Genomic DNA, 16,667 nt, shown 5'->3' with positions numbered 1-16,667 from the left:
GATTATACTACATGTTTTACAAGCTAAATAATTCTTAACAGCAATCTATATGTAAATCTTTTACACAAGTCTTAATTTATTTAAAATATATATTAAAATACATATTCTAAAAAAACTAATAAAATTCTATTTTTTTTTAAATAGTAATTTGAATCATTTTTCTTAACTCGACTCTTACCCATTTTTACTAATTCGAGTCAAATAAACTAGTTCAATCAGTTGCTAACCAATTTTTTTCACCATTTTTTTAGATGCCCAAAACGATTCTCAATTAAACTAGTCGGGTTGGTTTGGTTTTTTAAAAACCACGTTTGCTACGGTGAGTATTGGATAAACCAATGTATTATAAATCCAATTTAAGTAAATAGGATTTCCCTGTCCTACATTTTCTCGCACTGAAGCAAAAAATAAAAATTCTCGAACTCAATTAATTTTTTTTTCTCTATTCTAATTTTTTCCTCTCAACTTCACTAATTTTTCCATCTCCCCTCAAACGATGGCATTTAGGTATATTTAAGCTTACTCAATGATATACATTATAACTTTTGCAACAACGAATTCTAGACAACATAAATAAGTCAGACTACAACTGTTCCCTTGTTACTTTAGTTTAATTTTCCAAGCAATCACTTAACTTTACAGATCATCACGCTTTTATTTTTTTTCTTTTCCCTCTTAATTTCAAATATATCTTTCTCTCCTCTACTTTATTCCTATTCTCCCTCTCCTCAAAGCTTATTTTTTTTCCTTCTTTTTTTGTGTGAGATATCCTCATAACTTGCTCAATGATGCGTTGACACCGAAAGTTATTGTCTAGCTAGTGAACCACAAGGAACGACCATGTTCAAATTAAAATTCCACTTCGAATGATCCGCAACACATCATACGTACAACATTGAGCATTATTGAAGCGTACATCCTACACCTTATAAAGTACACTGTAGTCACACGTTATATACATACGAAAACACGTATATGCGAATGAAAGTTGTTAAAAAAAAAATATACTGTCGTCTAAAATTCTTTGCGATAAAAGGCTAAAACAGCTATGATGCATCATTAAGCAAAATATTCGTACTTACTTATTTCGAGGAGAGAGGAAGAGATGGCTGAAATTGACAGAAGACATATAAACGTACATATATATTGGGTGTATAGGTTAGAAAAATCATCTGCAAGTCTGTAACACATGCATTTGCATAAAGTAAAAAAACCAAGTAGTTAAATGTGAATATATCGACAAATAAAGGCGCAAACGTGATTCACGTATCCGAACATAGAGACTAATGCTTGAATCACAACCACAAAGCAGAAGCGAAGCGACACGTAAGGAACAGAAACAATCAAATCAGATATTATTAAGCCGATGAAGTCAAGAATAAAAGAGTATCACGCTCTCCCTTTATTCATTCCATGCACATTAATTTATTAATTATATATGTAACTCTCTCCATCGATCAGAATTCATTCAGAGAAGTGAGAGTTAAAGATGGAAGGGATAGAGCACCAAACACTGAACGTGAATGGCATAAACATGCACATAGCCGAGAAGGGTGAAGGCCCATTGATCCTCTTCATCCATGGCTTCCCCGACCTATGGTACTCCTGGCGCCACCAGATCACAGCTCTTGCCTCCCTAGGTTACCGCTGCGTGGCGCCGGACCTTCGTGGGTACGGCGACACTGACGTGCCGGCCAACCCCACAGCCTACACCAGCCTCCACGTCGTCGGCGACCTCGTTGGGCTTCTCGACGCGATCGTCGGCGACGAGGAGAAGGTGTTTGTGGTGGGTCATGACTGGGGTGCAATGACTGCATGGTCTCTTTCCCTCTATCGCCCCGAACGAATCAGGGCTCTTGTTAACTTGAGCGTTGTTTTCACTCCCCGAAACCCCAAGAGAAAACCCCTTGACACTTTAAGAGCAGTGTACGGAAATGACTACTATATCTGCAGATTTCAGGTTTGTTCCAATTTTAATTGGTTTTATTCTGCAAGTTGATGTTCACCACTACTACTAGTAACAACACTGTAGAGTAAATTATGCTAACACCAACTTTTGCTTTGTATATATAATAAAGTTCTTTTGTATTCAATATTATAATACTCATCTAGGTTTCACTTCTTAGGTGCTTTGTTTGGAATTGGAGATTATAGTATGTCTACCTTAAACTTTAGTTTGAAGAATGCAAACTGAATTTCATCTACAAATATGGATGATTGGCAAAATAATGGCTATAATATAATTTTATAGGTCTCAAAACATGGTTTAAGTAGAAGTGATGAAAAAAAGATGCTTTTCTCTAGGGGCAAACCATGGTTTGCAAAGTGGTTATGTTGCTCAAGTGCATTATTGCAGGAGCCTGGGGAAATAGAAGCTGAGTTTGCACAGATCGGCACTGCAAGAGTTCTGAAGGAATTCCTGACATACCGCAACCCTGGTCCACTTTATCTACCAAAGGGTAAAGCGTTTGCACATCCAACTGATTCTCCCATAGCGTTGCCCTCATGGCTATCTGAAGAAGAATGTGACTACTATGCCAGTAAATATGACAAGACTGGCTTCACAGGGGGATTGAACTACTACAGAAATTTGGATCTGTATGTTTTTCTTCAGCTCCTACCTATATAAAATGCTAACCGGTTAATTAACAAAAAAATATTTCACACAATTAATATATATTGAGAGGAACATGTTAGTGTAAGCAGTTATTTTATAGTTTATACTCATCTTTTCCTTTCCTAATCAAAACTAATTTACTTTATTGCTTCTCCTTGCATTTGTAGAAATTGGGAGCTGACAGCATCGTGGACTGGTGCTCAAGTGAAAGTTCCAGTTAAGTTTATAGTGGGTGATCTAGACCTGACCTATAATGCACCAGGAGCCAAGGAATACATTCACAAAGGTGGGTTCAAGAGAGATGTGCCGCTTCTGGAGGATGTGGTTGTTCTTGAAGGGGCTGGTCACTTTCTCCATCAAGAAAGGCCTGATGAAATCAGCAACCACATTTACGATTTCTTTAAGAAATTCTGATATGCCTATGCTCATGTTGGATGTGTCTCCCTTTGTTCTTGGTTTCATTGAACGGCCTTGTTCTTGCTGGCTGAGTGGCTGGGTCTGTATTCTCATAGTGGATGTGCATGCGTCCATCGAAAACTCTTGCTGAGTGTGTTTTCTCAGTGTCTGCTCGTGTTTTTATATAAATAAATGTAAAAAGTGTGTAAAAATCGTTTTACAAATTTATCGTAAAAATAACATTACTAAAGAAAGAAAATATCTGGCTGAGTCTGTTAACCGTAGAATTTTCCAAAAAAAAAATTCTACACCAGAGACAACATGATAATCGAAGACGTTTACATCTTCCCATGGTAACATATGGGAAGATTTTGGTCATGCACCAACTCTTTATTTCAGCCGTTGCTACCTTATAACAGATTTTCCCACCATTGTAATTGGATATTTTGTCATGCAAATTGCAACTTAAGTACTATAGTTTTAGACATGACATGATCCCATCACATTCAAGTGGCCTCTTGACAATTTTTAAAAGGAATCCATATGTGCTCCATCATAATCATCACTTTCTACAGTATAAAAAAGCACATCCACCATAAATAGCACGCTCAGTTCCCATCATCGTAAACATTTTCATGACGAAAGTCTAAAATAGCACTCCACCAAGATGTATGGTACTGATTCAATGACCATTAAAAAAAAACTGTTAAATATCGTATAGACTCTGAAGTCCATATAACTGAATTTTTATTGTGTCCACAAGTTTCCTTTTGGCAAGATATTTGATGTATAACTGAAGTACCCTCGAGGAGTTATCAAGAAAGAACAGGCCTTGCTCTTTTTTCAACATTAAACTGTACGTCCACAAGGCCTGTAATACCAGCAGTAATTGTTTGACCCTCTTTCACAGGGCCAACACCCGGGGGAGTACCTGCACATCATAATAGTGTATGTTAGCTGAGCGTAGGGGCGTCCCTGTTTTATGCGTCTAACATTTTGCAATTCATGCATTCTATTTAATCTATAAAGGATGCAGAGGTCAGGGCTGGAAGTGAGTGAGTTCTAAGCCTAGTTCTAACTTCGAACTCACAAGTTATTCAAGAATTAAATATTGTAGTTTCAATAGGCGCAAAATTTTAAATTTACAAAATCTATATCAGTTAAATAATGATTTAATAATTAAATGTTAATACATATTAAATTGAAACATTATTATTATTCATTAAAAAATGTGTACATGCGTATATATCAAGCCACCTCATGTCAAATATGTAAAGGTTCAAGCTCAAATCTTCTAAAAACAAGAAAAAAAATTTCAACTTGTTGAATTAACAATGATCCAAGCTGCAACTAGGCTCACGCACAAGCTGGCTTGAATCATTTCGAGTCCTATCCATAAGCATGTCTTTGAGGCAAATAAAGCAATCCAAGGTTACCACCAACATAAGTGGCAAACTTTTCATTGTTATTTATTTATTTTAATGAAACTCCTTCCAAAGGATTTTTTTTCCTCTTAGAAAATAGTTTTGGTGAATGGAGGCTGCCCCATTTCAAGGATAAGACATACCACAAGTTTCAGGGAAGGCTTATAGTTGAACTCAAAACCTTTTAATCAACAATGCTTGATCCTATCAGTTGAACCAATTCTCATTGGCCCTAATGATAGTTTAAATGACAGACAGTATGCTAAGATTATCAAAGACCTTTTTTCATCAATTAAACTAACACATAAATATAAATATATGGATGAAAAACTAATGCAATACCAGTTAGTATGACATCTCCTTCAAACAATGTCATGACAGAGCTTACGTAGCTAATCAGAAATGGGATCTTAAATATCATGTCCTTGGTTGAGCCCTTTTGCCGAATTTCCTCGTCAACCTACATCAAATCAAGTCCATTTCTCTTCAATTAGTTTAGGCTTCCAAATACCAATGCATCATTAAAGCAATGCACTCAATTATATTGGAACCAAGTGATAATGAGAGAAGAATAGAATATCTCAAACCTTTAACCATAATTCTAGATCATCGGGATTCGGCACTGTAGTCTTTGGCAACTGCATAAAAAAAGTACAGTTGAAGAATATGGCTCAATATAAGTAGATGAGCAAATAATGTTCAGAGGTGAACACAACTCATTCATTACTTGCAGAAATTGAAATTTCACCTAGAAGAAGAATGGGTATAACTGAATGGGTATAACTGAATTACATATCTACAGACTACAGTATTATATTCATAAGAAGCTGGTACAAGTTCTTCTTTTATAGCAAAAGCCCGACATCACAAATTTACAAGCAATATATTATGACTTCCATATCTGCACCAGAGTAATGCTAGTGTATATAGAATAAATCTTCTTGGAAGAGTTATCAACGGCTGAAATTTGTATTATCGTTCTCTGTAGTTCTCGACTCCTTAACACTATCGAGGACCAAGTGAACTCATTTCTCTAACACAGCGTTATAAAATAGTCTCAGCATAAATAAGCATCGCAGCATACAATTTCTTACAATAGAGCTAATAGGGGTGAAAGTGTCCTGGCCTTTTGCCAAACTCCATGGAAGACCTGCAGACTGAAGAACAAATGAGAAAAAGAAAAGGTCACTAATTAGATTATGAAAATACCAGGTCTAAATCATACGTTAAAAATTATTTAAGCAGAAAAATATAACACTAACACATACCAATAAAATTGAGAGTAGCAGTTAAGTATGAAAAATGAAAATAGTACCTTAGCAGCAGCTTGAAGGTCCCTAGCAGTCATATCCAGAGCCAGTGCATAACCTGATATAGAATTAGTGAGTGAGTGAGTGTACGCTGCGAATGCGAATAAGATGAATGAAATTGTGAATACCGGCGACGTAATCCATGGCAGAGGATTCGGAGACGTCACGGGCTTTCTTGGAGATGACCACAGCGAGCTCAACCTCGTGATGCAGAGAGCCCTCGTTGTGTGGGATTTGAATGGTTCCGCCGTTACTCAAGTAAGACGACGTCGGTTTCAGAAACAACACCGGCTCCTTGGGAACGGCGTTGCCTAGTTCTTTGGCATGAGCAGCGTAGTTTCTGCCAACAGCGACGATCTTCGTGCTCAATTCCAGAAGCTTCTGACAACCTGCCGCTGCCATTTCCAAACCCAGGGATTGCAATTTTCTACTCAGCCTTGCTCTTGTTTAAAGATCTAACTTATTTCTAACATAGCTTTCACTCATGTTAATTTTATGAGATTAATTTTAAGGAAAATAAAATAATTATTTTTTTGTTGTAATAAAGTAAAATATAGACTATGTAGAAAATTATTTGATCTACTTTAGTTTTTGAAAAAAAGTCTTTTAAATTAATTGAGTGCACAAGGGTTAAAAACCAAACCAGATAATTTAAAATCGATTTAAAAATATTTGAAACTATAAATTGAAAAAAAAATGATTTTTTTTTATTACATTTCAGTTTTCTTTTTCTTTTTTAAATTGAATCAAATTAAATTAAACTACACATTATATTTATATTATTTATCCTCTATAATCTATACTCTTGTTATTTTTTATTAAAAAAAGAAGAGTCAAATTTTAATATCACAAATTTACAACAATTAACACTTACTATTCAATTAACTATGTTAAACCTCCATGATATAATCAGTCAATTTTGATAAAAGTACCGTAATATACTTATGTTCAAGTGTAATTTTATGATATTGATGAGGTCTGACTAATTGATTATAAATAGTTTACAAGATACCATAATATACTTTTGATTGTAATTTTTTTTTTGTTAAATTACATTTTCAAGAATTGATAATTACTTAGTTTTCAGACAGTGGTTATGACTTATGATGGAAAAGTAACATGTGTTTATGCAGACAAATAAAAAATTATTTTAGATTTTTATTGATTGAATATTAAGTGGTTGTAATACATTTTTTATTTGTAATAAGCATAATAACATTTTGACTTTACACTCTGAAACCTAAAATATTTCACAAATTTCATCCTTTTTAATTCTCAATTTGAATTTAGTCATTCTTAACATTCTTTTTCATCTTCAAAGATATCTCAAAGAAATATTCTATCGAAATGAAAATCTAAAGAGGTATTTGATTTAATTTATTTTTGTTTTCATTTTCACTAAAAATAAAAAATAATGATGAAAATATATTTGGTTGAATTTCTATTTTTATTTTCAGTAAAAATATTTTTCTAAACGAACAAAAAACTAAAAATAATAAAATCTTCCGTTGAAACTAAAATCCTTATTTTGGATAAAATAAAAACATGATGACAAAGAATATAATTTTAAATAAATCTAAAAATACATTTCCTTTTGGAAACATATTTTCAGTATTTTTATTTCTTGAAAAAATAAAGTCAAACCAAACATAGTTTTAGAATTCTAATACTTTGAAAATAAAAATAATTTTCAGAAAATAAAAACAGAAAAATGCAACCACAACATGAAAATCCAAACCAAACAAGTCTTCCTTTTTGTAAACTCGGCATTCGTTAAAACACAAACTACTATTGATTGCGTGTTTTTTACAAGAAAATGGCGAGGGCACCTTGTTTATCAGAATAATTATGATAAAATTTTCAGATCTTTATTTGGATCAATTTTAAATGCTTTTGTTCTATTTCTCATTGTAATCAATATAGTGATTAACCATCTAAATTACAATTTCAACAATTCTTCCTTCATGTAATGAAAATTTCATTTCAAATGCAGCGTGAGGAGCTCGGGATTTTCAATTAATTGCTTCCACTCGTTGCAAAATCTTGCAACGGTTGCTCCGTCCAAGACTCTGTGATCTGCACCAATATTAACCTGGAAGCACAAAAACAAATCATAAAGTGCTGTCCATTTCATCTTCTTACCCATGCAAAAATCGTGATAATTAACATTTGGTTAATAAATATAGTTAGCTTAGTGCAAAAAAAAATTGAATTCATAGTTCAAACCTGCGTTTTCTTTGTCATCAACCTTGAACTTCTTTGTTCAATGCAAACTCAACCTATACATCTAAGTTATCTAACTATAACTATGAAGATAATCGAACTACAAAAGCTGAATTTGCAGTAAACATGATGCAAACCGAAGAGCTATGAAACCCTTTTCCATAGCAAAATTAGGGTATTCTCTATAAACACATTTTTTTTTCACTTCAGCCAAATGACAAACTAAAGAGTAATATATAAAGTGGACATGTTACGCTATGAATAAGAATCGTCAGAGATTATTGTAGTTTTCTCTATAAAAATGTATTTTTTTTAATTGTTCACAGTTTACCAATGCAAACATGCAAGACTTACATTCACGAGTGATGCAGGATACACATTTCCATTATCAGCAAACCGTGGAACTTTCTGAATTCTACCAACGGCAATAATGGAGACTTCAGGCAGATTGATAAGTGGGGAACCAAACTTTCCACCTATTGCTCCAATGTTGCTTAAAGTGATAGTACCACCACATATATCCTCAGAAGTTAACTTGTTATTTGAAGCCAATTGTTGTAACCTTGCCAGCTCTTTGGTTATCTACATAAAGCATATATAAGGAAAAATAGATTAATAAGAACAAGCACAAGAATGTCTTATTGAGATGTGAGACATATCATGATTATCATCCTCATATGCATTAAGCACTTAACACCATATACATGGGGGACACGAAGCAAACAGATCTTCACCAAACAACAACAACATCAACCTTATCTTATCCCCAAATCTGAAATTATTATTAAAACCAAAGGAGTCTGAGAAAATAGCCTCTTAATTTCTTTTCAAATGAGAAGCATCCTTGAGAAAGCCAACAATTAAGTTCAAGCTACTAACTTACATCAAGAATTAAATTATATTTTATTCAAGCAATTCAAATCATGAACCATTTTTTTCTTCACCGCCCTGGAACTAAACAGCAATCACGGGCATGCACTTCAACCAACACAAGAATGGCAGAATAAAGCACAAATAGCTACAGCCACAACTGTGCCATTTCCCATTAAGATTGTAAACTAACCTCCATTATGGAAAGAGACTGAACATTTTTAATGTTTGGCACAACTAAACCATGTGATGTCGCCATGGCAATTCCAACATTGTGTGAACCTACAGCAAATAAACCCGTGTGTCAAATTTGGCATGATAGCTACTGCCTCAAATAAATCATTAAATTGACATTTGACAGCCTCCAGATATCAGTCAACACAAGCTGGTTTAACATCAAGTACTTTAATTTCTAGTAATGTGAAATAACATTAAAAAAAATATTATGCAAGGAAACTATGAAAACATTATTCTTGAGAATACCACAATCAAGATGATCATTATCCCAAACTCGGATACAATAGATGAGGGAAAACTTCTCAAACACTTACATCATATGCCAGAAACCAATATGCATACAAACTCAGTAGATCATTTGAAGGTTATTTTGAACATGGAAGAGGCTGTGCCATAAAGCCAAAGAGACAATTGGCTAATGAAGGGAACCTCTTTCACCTCACCATATTTTTCAACTTTTAAATAATTGTTGCCTTTTCCTTGAATTCATACTTTTAACTAAAAAAAATACAAACCTTGTATTCACACTACAAAAATTTAAACACAATCAAGCTACCAAGGGCAGCAAAATTTATATCTATCATTCATCAGATTATGTTGGAGAAACAAACCTTTGAGGATGACCTCCAATGCATCCTCTTTGAAGCAACTGTTCATAAAGGGGTACTTACTGAGGGCCATAGATAGTGATTTGATTAATATTGGAAGGAAAGTGTACTTAACATCTGGATAAGGATTATTTTTCTGAAAAGATGTTTTAAGCTCCACAAGGGCATCACAATTTATCTCATCTACGTAATGAAAATGTGGGACTTTAGCAGCCAGGGACATTGACTTTACCATTGCTCTTTGGAATCCCCTACAAAAAGAAAAGAAAAGAAAATAACTTTTTCTAATGATTTATTCTTTCTAATTAAGTTTTACAACTGAGTAAAGGAAAACACCTTCATATTATTGCAACACTGAAGTTCACAGATTCACAGTTTTCCATGGTTTCAAAAAAATAGTTTGTAGCAAATAACTATGACAGATTGACATCCATCACCATCTAATAAGAAAAAGAAAATAGGGAAGGGTTTAAATTAATGCTTGCTTCCAGCTTTACCTAAGGGGAAGTGTCCTGTCCTCAGATGGCCTATAAGATTTAGTTGCAACATTGCAGTTGTATCCTTCAGCTCCCTGAAGCTGTTCTCCAGAATCAGATTGCAAGACAGTAGATGGATTTTTAATGATTCCTTTCTTGACAGAAAAATTGAGCACGTCTTCTTTTAAAATCCTTCCATCTTTTCCAGTTCCACAGATTTCAGTTATATCTATACCATGTTGCTTTGCTAGACTTCTTACAGCAGGTGTTGATGATACTCCAGTTTGTCTCCCTTTTCCAGGATCAGAATCTATCAACTTGCCATTGTCTGAATCATCAATTACTGTAGTAAACACAGACTCATTAACTAATGTCTGATCAGTATCAGGTGACTTTGCATTTTCGGAATCACAAGGAATCCCAGAAGGAAATGTAGACTCGTCAACTAATATCTTTAACAGAGTTTCTCCAACCTGTAATTTTATCCAACAGAAGTTTGAATAAATTTGTAGCCCCATATATGACATAACCAAATCATTAATGTAAAATTTAGATAATCAATATATAATAAACTTTTTAATCACTTATATAACTAATATACAGAGAAACTTTTCCTACTTTTTGGGGGTGTGGACAACTATCCCAACTTTTCTCTCACCAATGTACTCTAACAAATTCTAGAATCATAAGCATGGTCTTATTGAAAAATATGCAACAGAATGAGGTTTGATAACTCACCTTGACAATATCACCAGGAACATAGAGAATGTTAGAAATTTTTCCTTTGTAACGACTAGTAATTTCTATGGTAGCTTTATCACTTTGGACTTCGCAAAGTGGTTGAAAGTCTTCAACATAATCCCCCTGGCAGTGTAACACAACAATTTAATTAATTAAAAAGCTTAGATAGAAATTAGAATGAAGGGGAAGAAAACAAGTTGGTTATGATTTATGAATGAACTCACCTCTTGTACATACCATTTGAGAAGCTCACATTCTGCGATGCCTTCACCAGTTTGTGCCAACGGCACGTCCACGATCTTGCTCGCGGGAAGCTCTAGGGCGGGTTGAGTAGAAAACCAATATCTGTCCACACGTGCAAAATTGAACTAGAGACAAATCGGAAATTCAACACATGCGAAATATAAATCAATTAATAGTTAGTGAGAAGAGATGCATCGAAATCAAAAGCGGAAACAACTCACAATGACATGTGAAGAAGAAGGAGCATTAGCTTTGGCGAAGCGAAGCGAGATCGCATGGGAAGATGATGAAGAGTGAGAAGCAGAGCCAGAAAATAAGGTCCGGGCGGAGATCAAAGCTCTCCTCTGCCATATGCGGTTGCTAAGCATCTTGCTTCGTTGAACAATGTTCTCTTTTTCTTTTTTTGGTCTGAAGAATGAAATAAAAGATTTGAAGAAGCGTTGGGAATTGGAACAAGTAAGGTAAGGGAATGGGATTTGATCATCTGAAGTGCCACTGCATGCTGACCCGTTGCTGACTGCTTCACGTTGATGGATAAGGACTAACTAAAATACAAGCACGCTTTTTTTATTGTTTTGCTCACTGCTTAATCATTATCTTTTAAATGTTTTTTTTATTATAAATAATATTAAAATATCTAACTCAATTTATTAAATAATATGTATAAATTTAACTCAAGGAATTTTGCTTGTTTAATTGAATAATGTGCCTAAATTATTATATTTTTTTTATATTATCTTCAATTTTTACTCATATAAGATACACTCTTAACAAGATTATCGTTGAAAGTGTTGCTTATATAACTAATGCTGACCAACTATTTTTTAACAATACATAATGTGATTTTAAGCCAAGAGTCAGCAAAAAATGAAAAAAAAAATTAAGTTAAATATTATTTTAGTAACTTTAATATTAGAATGAATTTTGTGTGAAATTCTTAAATCTATATGACATTATAAAACTCACAAATTTAATATAAACAAACATGCATTATAAATATTCTTAAATTTTTTTTAAAGAAAAAATAGTTATATCATTTCATTCATTGTATTAAACAATTTTTTGTTGGATGCAACAGCCGAAACATGTTTTTGTCAATAGGCTTTTTTTTAATAAAGTGGGTGGGGTTAACCTAAACAAAAATGGGTATCAAAGTCCTTACCCTTTTTTTTTATTTTTGGTTATCAAGACGTCAATGAAGGCCTTACCCGATGCCCAACAAATAAGCAAACCGTCGAGGCCCAGAGTCTTGCTTTGGGCTTTAGCCTAGGATGGTGGCCCAAATTTTGCCTAATAATGCTTAGGATGTTCATATTTTAAAAGATATAAAGACTATCGTTTCCCATTTCATTGCTTTCCTCTGTTTCTCTTCTTTTGCTTTCAAGAATAATATGATCTCACACCATGTCTCTTATATTGTGGATGAATCATTTTTTTTGTACTTGCACATTGATTGGTTGTGTTCATTTTATTTTTTTTCTTTTTCTTTTCTTCCTTCCAAATCTTATAGTTCAATATATATTTGTCCCTTTCACCTCTGAAAGCTTAATAAATAAAGTTTTGTTCATTCTGACTTTTTGTCATAATGGAAGAAGAAGAAAACTTTAGGTTTATGTCAAGTTGCTCATATGGTCATGCATCTTGACCCCGAGAACCAAATCCTTCACATGATTTAGTTGCCCACTTTCTACCAATGTGCATCCTCTCCCTTTCTTTTTCTTGATTTAAACCTCCATTTTTAGTTATGAATTGGGTCATTATGCTTTATCTTGTAGTGCATTTTACCTGTATTCCTACCTTTCTTTTCAACACATTAATAGTTATAATTATGAATCACTATTCATATTTTTATTTTTTTTGGCATCTTAAAAATTGGGAAATGTTTTTTTTGGTTGCATATTTTTAAATATTTTTATGAAGTGTTTATATTATAAATTTGATGATTTAATATTATAAATAAATGATATTTAATGAGAAAGGGGGTGAGAGTAAAAGAGAGTATCAATGGTTTCTAAAGATAAGAAAGATATAGAAAAGGTTACAGGCTGGATAGTAAAATAATTTCGTTTACAAAGTAATTCTATTCTTGTTAATCAAACTTAATTATCAAATAAGTTAAAGACTAAACACAATCTTTTTGGAGAATTATCTTTTATCTCCTTTTCCAAACCCAACTTCGATCAATTCTTATATATACATATCTCAGCTGAGTGTATGAATTGCATTTAACTTTTTAGGAGAAAAACAACATAAACAAACAAGCAGATACAGTGAGATAGCTAGGCCCATCAATCTATATAATGCAATTGATTATAGGTTAGACAGATATGCCTCTCATTACTCTTCAGTCTTTTCCAAATCCTGAAGTGATTCAACTGAACTGTAAAATGATGAAAGAAACGTCCAATTGTTAGTCATGGCACGGAGTTGGTTGTTCTAATTTCTCCATACCTGATGGGGCCAAGGGTATCAGATTCACTGAACTATATGAATATATTTAAAAACCATGGGCAGATGACATTTTGATGCGTTTTTGTCACTCCGTACTACCACTCACTGCATAATAATTTGTACATCATGTTGACTTAGGTATAAAATCCCATCTTATAATTTAATGTTGCAGATGAAATTAAGTTGACAGATGAGCAAATTATCGACAAGATTAAGTGTGGGGATCATAGTTGTTGATGAGGATTTCCTAGACATTTGGTGTAACTATATTGCACATGCATGGTTCCGCATAAGTGCGACATCAAGAGATAACAGTTAATCTGTAATATATTAATATGTCATCCGTGTTGGGTTTTTCCGTTTTTGAAGTCTCAAGTTCCGCATTATTAGAGTTGGAAAAAGTTCAGATTAGTTTCCAATATTAGTAAGCCTCTCTTGCATTAGTTGTATTAGAAGTTCTAGTTGGAGTATTTGTGGAACGATCAAACTTGAAATATAATATTTAGACAAAATACCATTTATAAGTCAAAAAATTGTATTATTAATACAAGATTGTTTAAAAAGTCATACTTTTTAGAAGAATATGCCACATTGGAACGACTTGAAATATAACTTAGATTCATCTTCAAAATTTATTGAATTTAATTTCTTAATTCTAGACCTGTCAAAAATTCTTTTTGGCTTGACTAAATTAATGAAGCACGATAGGTCATAAGCACTCCTAATTTTAGTGGATAAACGTTTTGGGTCACTTGATATAATGTGGTTATTTCAGTTTAATGAATCTGAACATGTAACATAGTAATTTTATTTGATTTAAATATAATTATCTTTAATGAAAAATACTGATATAAACCAAGGAAAATAACTAAATGATTGTTTTTTAGGGTGATAATTAGCAGGTAACATAGATTAAAGGAGGTATATTAGAGTCTTAAAGGGTTCGCTAATGATTTAAATGAACGTCATGAAACTTGAAAGAACATTTGCACTCCTAATTTCAAGCGAATGGATAATCAACAAGACATGGTCAACCAACCCCAGTTGAAAGGGTGAAAAAGTTACATATGCCTAGCCATGCAGTTTATAGGCATGGCATGCTTTCGTTATTTGTCAAATTTCCGACTTTACCCACCACCCACGTTCTCACTATGATGAGTTCATTTTTGGAAAGCCACCTTCAACTTTTTGGTAAGTGGTAAAATTCACTGTGTTATTATTGTCTCTCATTTTAATTAAAAAAAATTATGATATAGCAGGGGCGACAATCATTTTATGGTACGGAGTAGAGATTTTTTATTTTTATACTACCGAAACAACTAATAAGAACCTCTCCATGTCGAGTGTATATTTAAGATGAAAAATGTTCTGTGACATGAATTTATTTTTATAAAGCGATTTAGTTAAGAAACTAAATGAAAGAATTTTATTACATTTTCTAAAACTACTAAATGAAAGAGAGAGTTTCTCTTTTGGTCTTAAAAGTACAAACTAGCCACGTAAATGGTAGGTTTCTGGCTTTGTCCCAAAAAGCCAAAAACACAGGGTAGGGGGGACATATGACATAGTATTGGAATTACAAGTTAGGTATAGAAACTTTTTCCTAACAAGGCTTGTGTGCTCCATTAGGAAACTTTGTTTTGTGAGGTTGGAGCGGTTCAGTGATTTTGGATCTATGAAAAAAAATTAATTAGCGCAAACACGTGGTTAAAAGCAATTTTTGCTTACAATACAATCTAATTTTCGACTCTGGTTTCTGATGTGGACCGAAGGTCCCCACAATCCAAATGCTGTTAGTTTCAAAGGCCCTGTTAGTGATTCTTTACTGAAGTAACGTCAAACTAACAAATTATCAAAAGTGATTAATTAATAGCAAAATATATATTCTGCAAAACCATAGTTCCGTTTTTTAAAAAACCTTTTGTACTTCATAAATACTTTATAATGGAAAATGATTCGTAAACACTCAAATACACAAGTGTACAGTTATGTTCTATTTCTTACCATAAAAATGCATGGAGGAAATAATCTAACCTATAATAAATTATACATAAGCCTGAGAGAATATTTGCAGAATGGTTATTATGTCCTATAACTAATATGATCGATTAAATAATTATCAAAACTAATATGATGACACAAATTATTAATATCAAAAACTCATAATTAAATAATGCACCAAAGTTTTGTTCTTTATATAAAATTCTGAAACACAATATTATTCAGCGTGTCAAGTAACTAGAAATGTTACTTCTCAAATCATATACGGAGAGTGATTGCACATGAGATATATTGAATAATTATCAGCACCCAAAATACACAAACATGATCTAATTAGTACATCTACAGTGGCAGTAGTCGATCAGGCTCACATGCACAACTATATTATAATATCTTCCTTTCAAAAAGGAGGATAAGTAATACAGCATAAATATGAATTTACTTGAGTTTACAGCATCAATTGATTAACATGTGACACGGTTTAATTATAAATAAGATATTCTTCTTGTTTACTATTGCAGCAACATATATTCCTCGTACATTCTGGAGTTATTCGTATATCCGTTTGGTATTTGGTTCTGGTTTAACCTATACACAACAAGGAGTACTAACTTATCCCTTTCAGCATGTTCAATGCAAATTTGAATACCATCTATGTGACCTTTCAATAAGGTGGCATAACAGTTCCAAAATAATCGATAAGTATCTTGAGTTTTGGCTGCGACTTAACTATAGCTCATTTTACTTTTCTACTTTTTATTTATCACGTTCCAGTAAAAAGGAGTCACAGAGATAGATTTTCTTACCATAATAGCATTTTAAAACATATCATTCATTTTCTTTCTTACTTTTTTTTTTCATTTCTATCATATCATTTATAAAAATTATTATTATTTTTATTCTTATATTTCTCTTCCTTCCGGCACAATCCATTGAGAAGAAGCTGGATTAGTATTGAAAACTACAGTTAGTTATTCTAAGCTTTTGGGATGATGGGATCATTTTCTTTAAGAAAATAATAGCAATAATATTATAGCTTTTGAGCTTGTCAATCAATGCTAGCAAACGAA

At 33.0% G+C, this 16,667-nt stretch overlaps 3 protein-coding genes across 5 annotated transcripts; 1 reads left to right on the top strand and 2 right to left on the bottom strand.

Moving 5' to 3' along the window:
- Positions 1-1,314: 1,314 nt before the first annotated feature.
- LOC100785204 (epoxide hydrolase A) lies at positions 1,315-3,267 on the top strand. 2 transcript variants are annotated; one of them, XM_006600299.4, is made up of 3 exons: positions 1,315-1,960; positions 2,252-2,598; positions 2,785-3,267. In XM_006600299.4, exons 1-3 carry the CDS (start codon positions 1,490-1,492, stop codon positions 3,029-3,031), a joined length of 1,065 nt encoding a protein of 354 aa, XP_006600362.1. In that variant the 5' UTR covers positions 1,315-1,489; the 3' UTR covers positions 3,032-3,267. The 2 variants fall into 2 exon arrangements, with proteins under 2 accessions (XP_006600362.1, XP_003550367.1); XM_003550319.5 differs by having other exon boundaries at positions 1,341-1,960; positions 2,357-2,598.
- A 414-nt stretch (positions 3,268-3,681) lies between these two features.
- Positions 3,682-6,231, bottom strand: LOC100782718 (probable acylpyruvase FAHD1, mitochondrial). The gene is made up of 6 exons (XM_003550314.4): positions 5,876-6,231; positions 5,753-5,805; positions 5,532-5,594; positions 5,025-5,075; positions 4,780-4,897; positions 3,682-3,944 (listed from the first exon to the last, which is right to left on the bottom strand). Exons 1-6 carry the CDS (start codon positions 6,147-6,149, stop codon positions 3,829-3,831), a joined length of 675 nt encoding a protein of 224 aa, XP_003550362.1. The 5' UTR covers positions 6,150-6,231; the 3' UTR covers positions 3,682-3,828.
- A 1,397-nt stretch (positions 6,232-7,628) lies between these two features.
- LOC100778785 (lipoamide acyltransferase component of branched-chain alpha-keto acid dehydrogenase complex, mitochondrial) lies at positions 7,629-11,671 on the bottom strand. Of its 2 annotated transcripts, none has more exons than XM_003550307.5 (8): positions 11,367-11,671; positions 11,127-11,270; positions 10,900-11,025; positions 10,183-10,634; positions 9,689-9,936; positions 9,034-9,122; positions 8,325-8,552; positions 7,629-7,839 (listed from the first exon to the last, which is right to left on the bottom strand). In XM_003550307.5, the coding sequence occupies exons 1-8, from the start codon at positions 11,511-11,513 to the stop codon at positions 7,726-7,728; spliced, it is 1,548 nt and encodes a 515-aa protein (XP_003550355.1). In that variant the 5' UTR covers positions 11,514-11,671; the 3' UTR covers positions 7,629-7,725. The 2 variants fall into 2 exon arrangements, with proteins under 2 accessions (XP_003550355.1, XP_006600361.1); XM_006600298.3 differs by having other exon boundaries at positions 11,127-11,247; positions 11,367-11,661.
- Between the last annotated feature and the right edge of the window lie 4,996 nt (positions 11,672-16,667).

The sequence above is a fragment of the Glycine max genome, chromosome 17 (genome assembly GCF_000004515.6).
Source record: "Glycine max cultivar Williams 82 chromosome 17, Glycine_max_v4.0, whole genome shotgun sequence".
In the NCBI taxonomy this organism is placed as follows: domain Eukaryota; kingdom Viridiplantae; phylum Streptophyta; class Magnoliopsida; order Fabales; family Fabaceae; genus Glycine; species Glycine max.
This window is presented reverse-complemented; position numbering and strand designations above follow the sequence as displayed.

Coding starts and splice junctions, on each gene's coding strand:
- LOC100785204 (XM_006600299.4), top strand. CDS start 1,490: ATGGAAGGGATAGAGCACCAAACACTGAACGTGAATGGCATAAACATG. Junction 1,961..2,251: donor ACTATATCTGCAGATTTCAG/GTTTGTTCCAAT, acceptor ATAATTTTATAG/GTCTCAAAACATGGTTTAAG. Junction 2,599..2,784: donor TACTACAGAAATTTGGATCT/GTATGTTTTTCT, acceptor TTGCATTTGTAG/AAATTGGGAGCTGACAGCAT.
- LOC100782718 (XM_003550314.4), bottom strand. CDS start 6,149: ATGGCAGCGGCAGGTTGTCAGAAGCTTCTGGAATTGAGCACGAAGATC. Junction 5,595..5,752: donor ACCTTCAAGCTGCTGCTAAG/GTACTATTTTCA, acceptor TTTGTTCTTCAG/TCTGCAGGTCTTCCATGGAG. Junction 5,076..5,531: donor TCACCCCTATTAGCTCTATT/GTAAGAAATTGT, acceptor TTTTTTATGCAG/TTGCCAAAGACTACAGTGCC.
- LOC100778785 (XM_003550307.5), bottom strand. CDS start 11,513: ATGCTTAGCAACCGCATATGGCAGAGGAGAGCTTTGATCTCCGCCCGG. Junction 11,271..11,366: donor CTTCTTCTTCACATGTCATT/GTGAGTTGTTTC, acceptor ATTTGTCTCTAG/TTCAATTTTGCACGTGTGGA. Junction 10,635..10,899: donor TTCCTGGTGATATTGTCAAG/GTGAGTTATCAA, acceptor ATAAAATTACAG/GTTGGAGAAACTCTGTTAAA.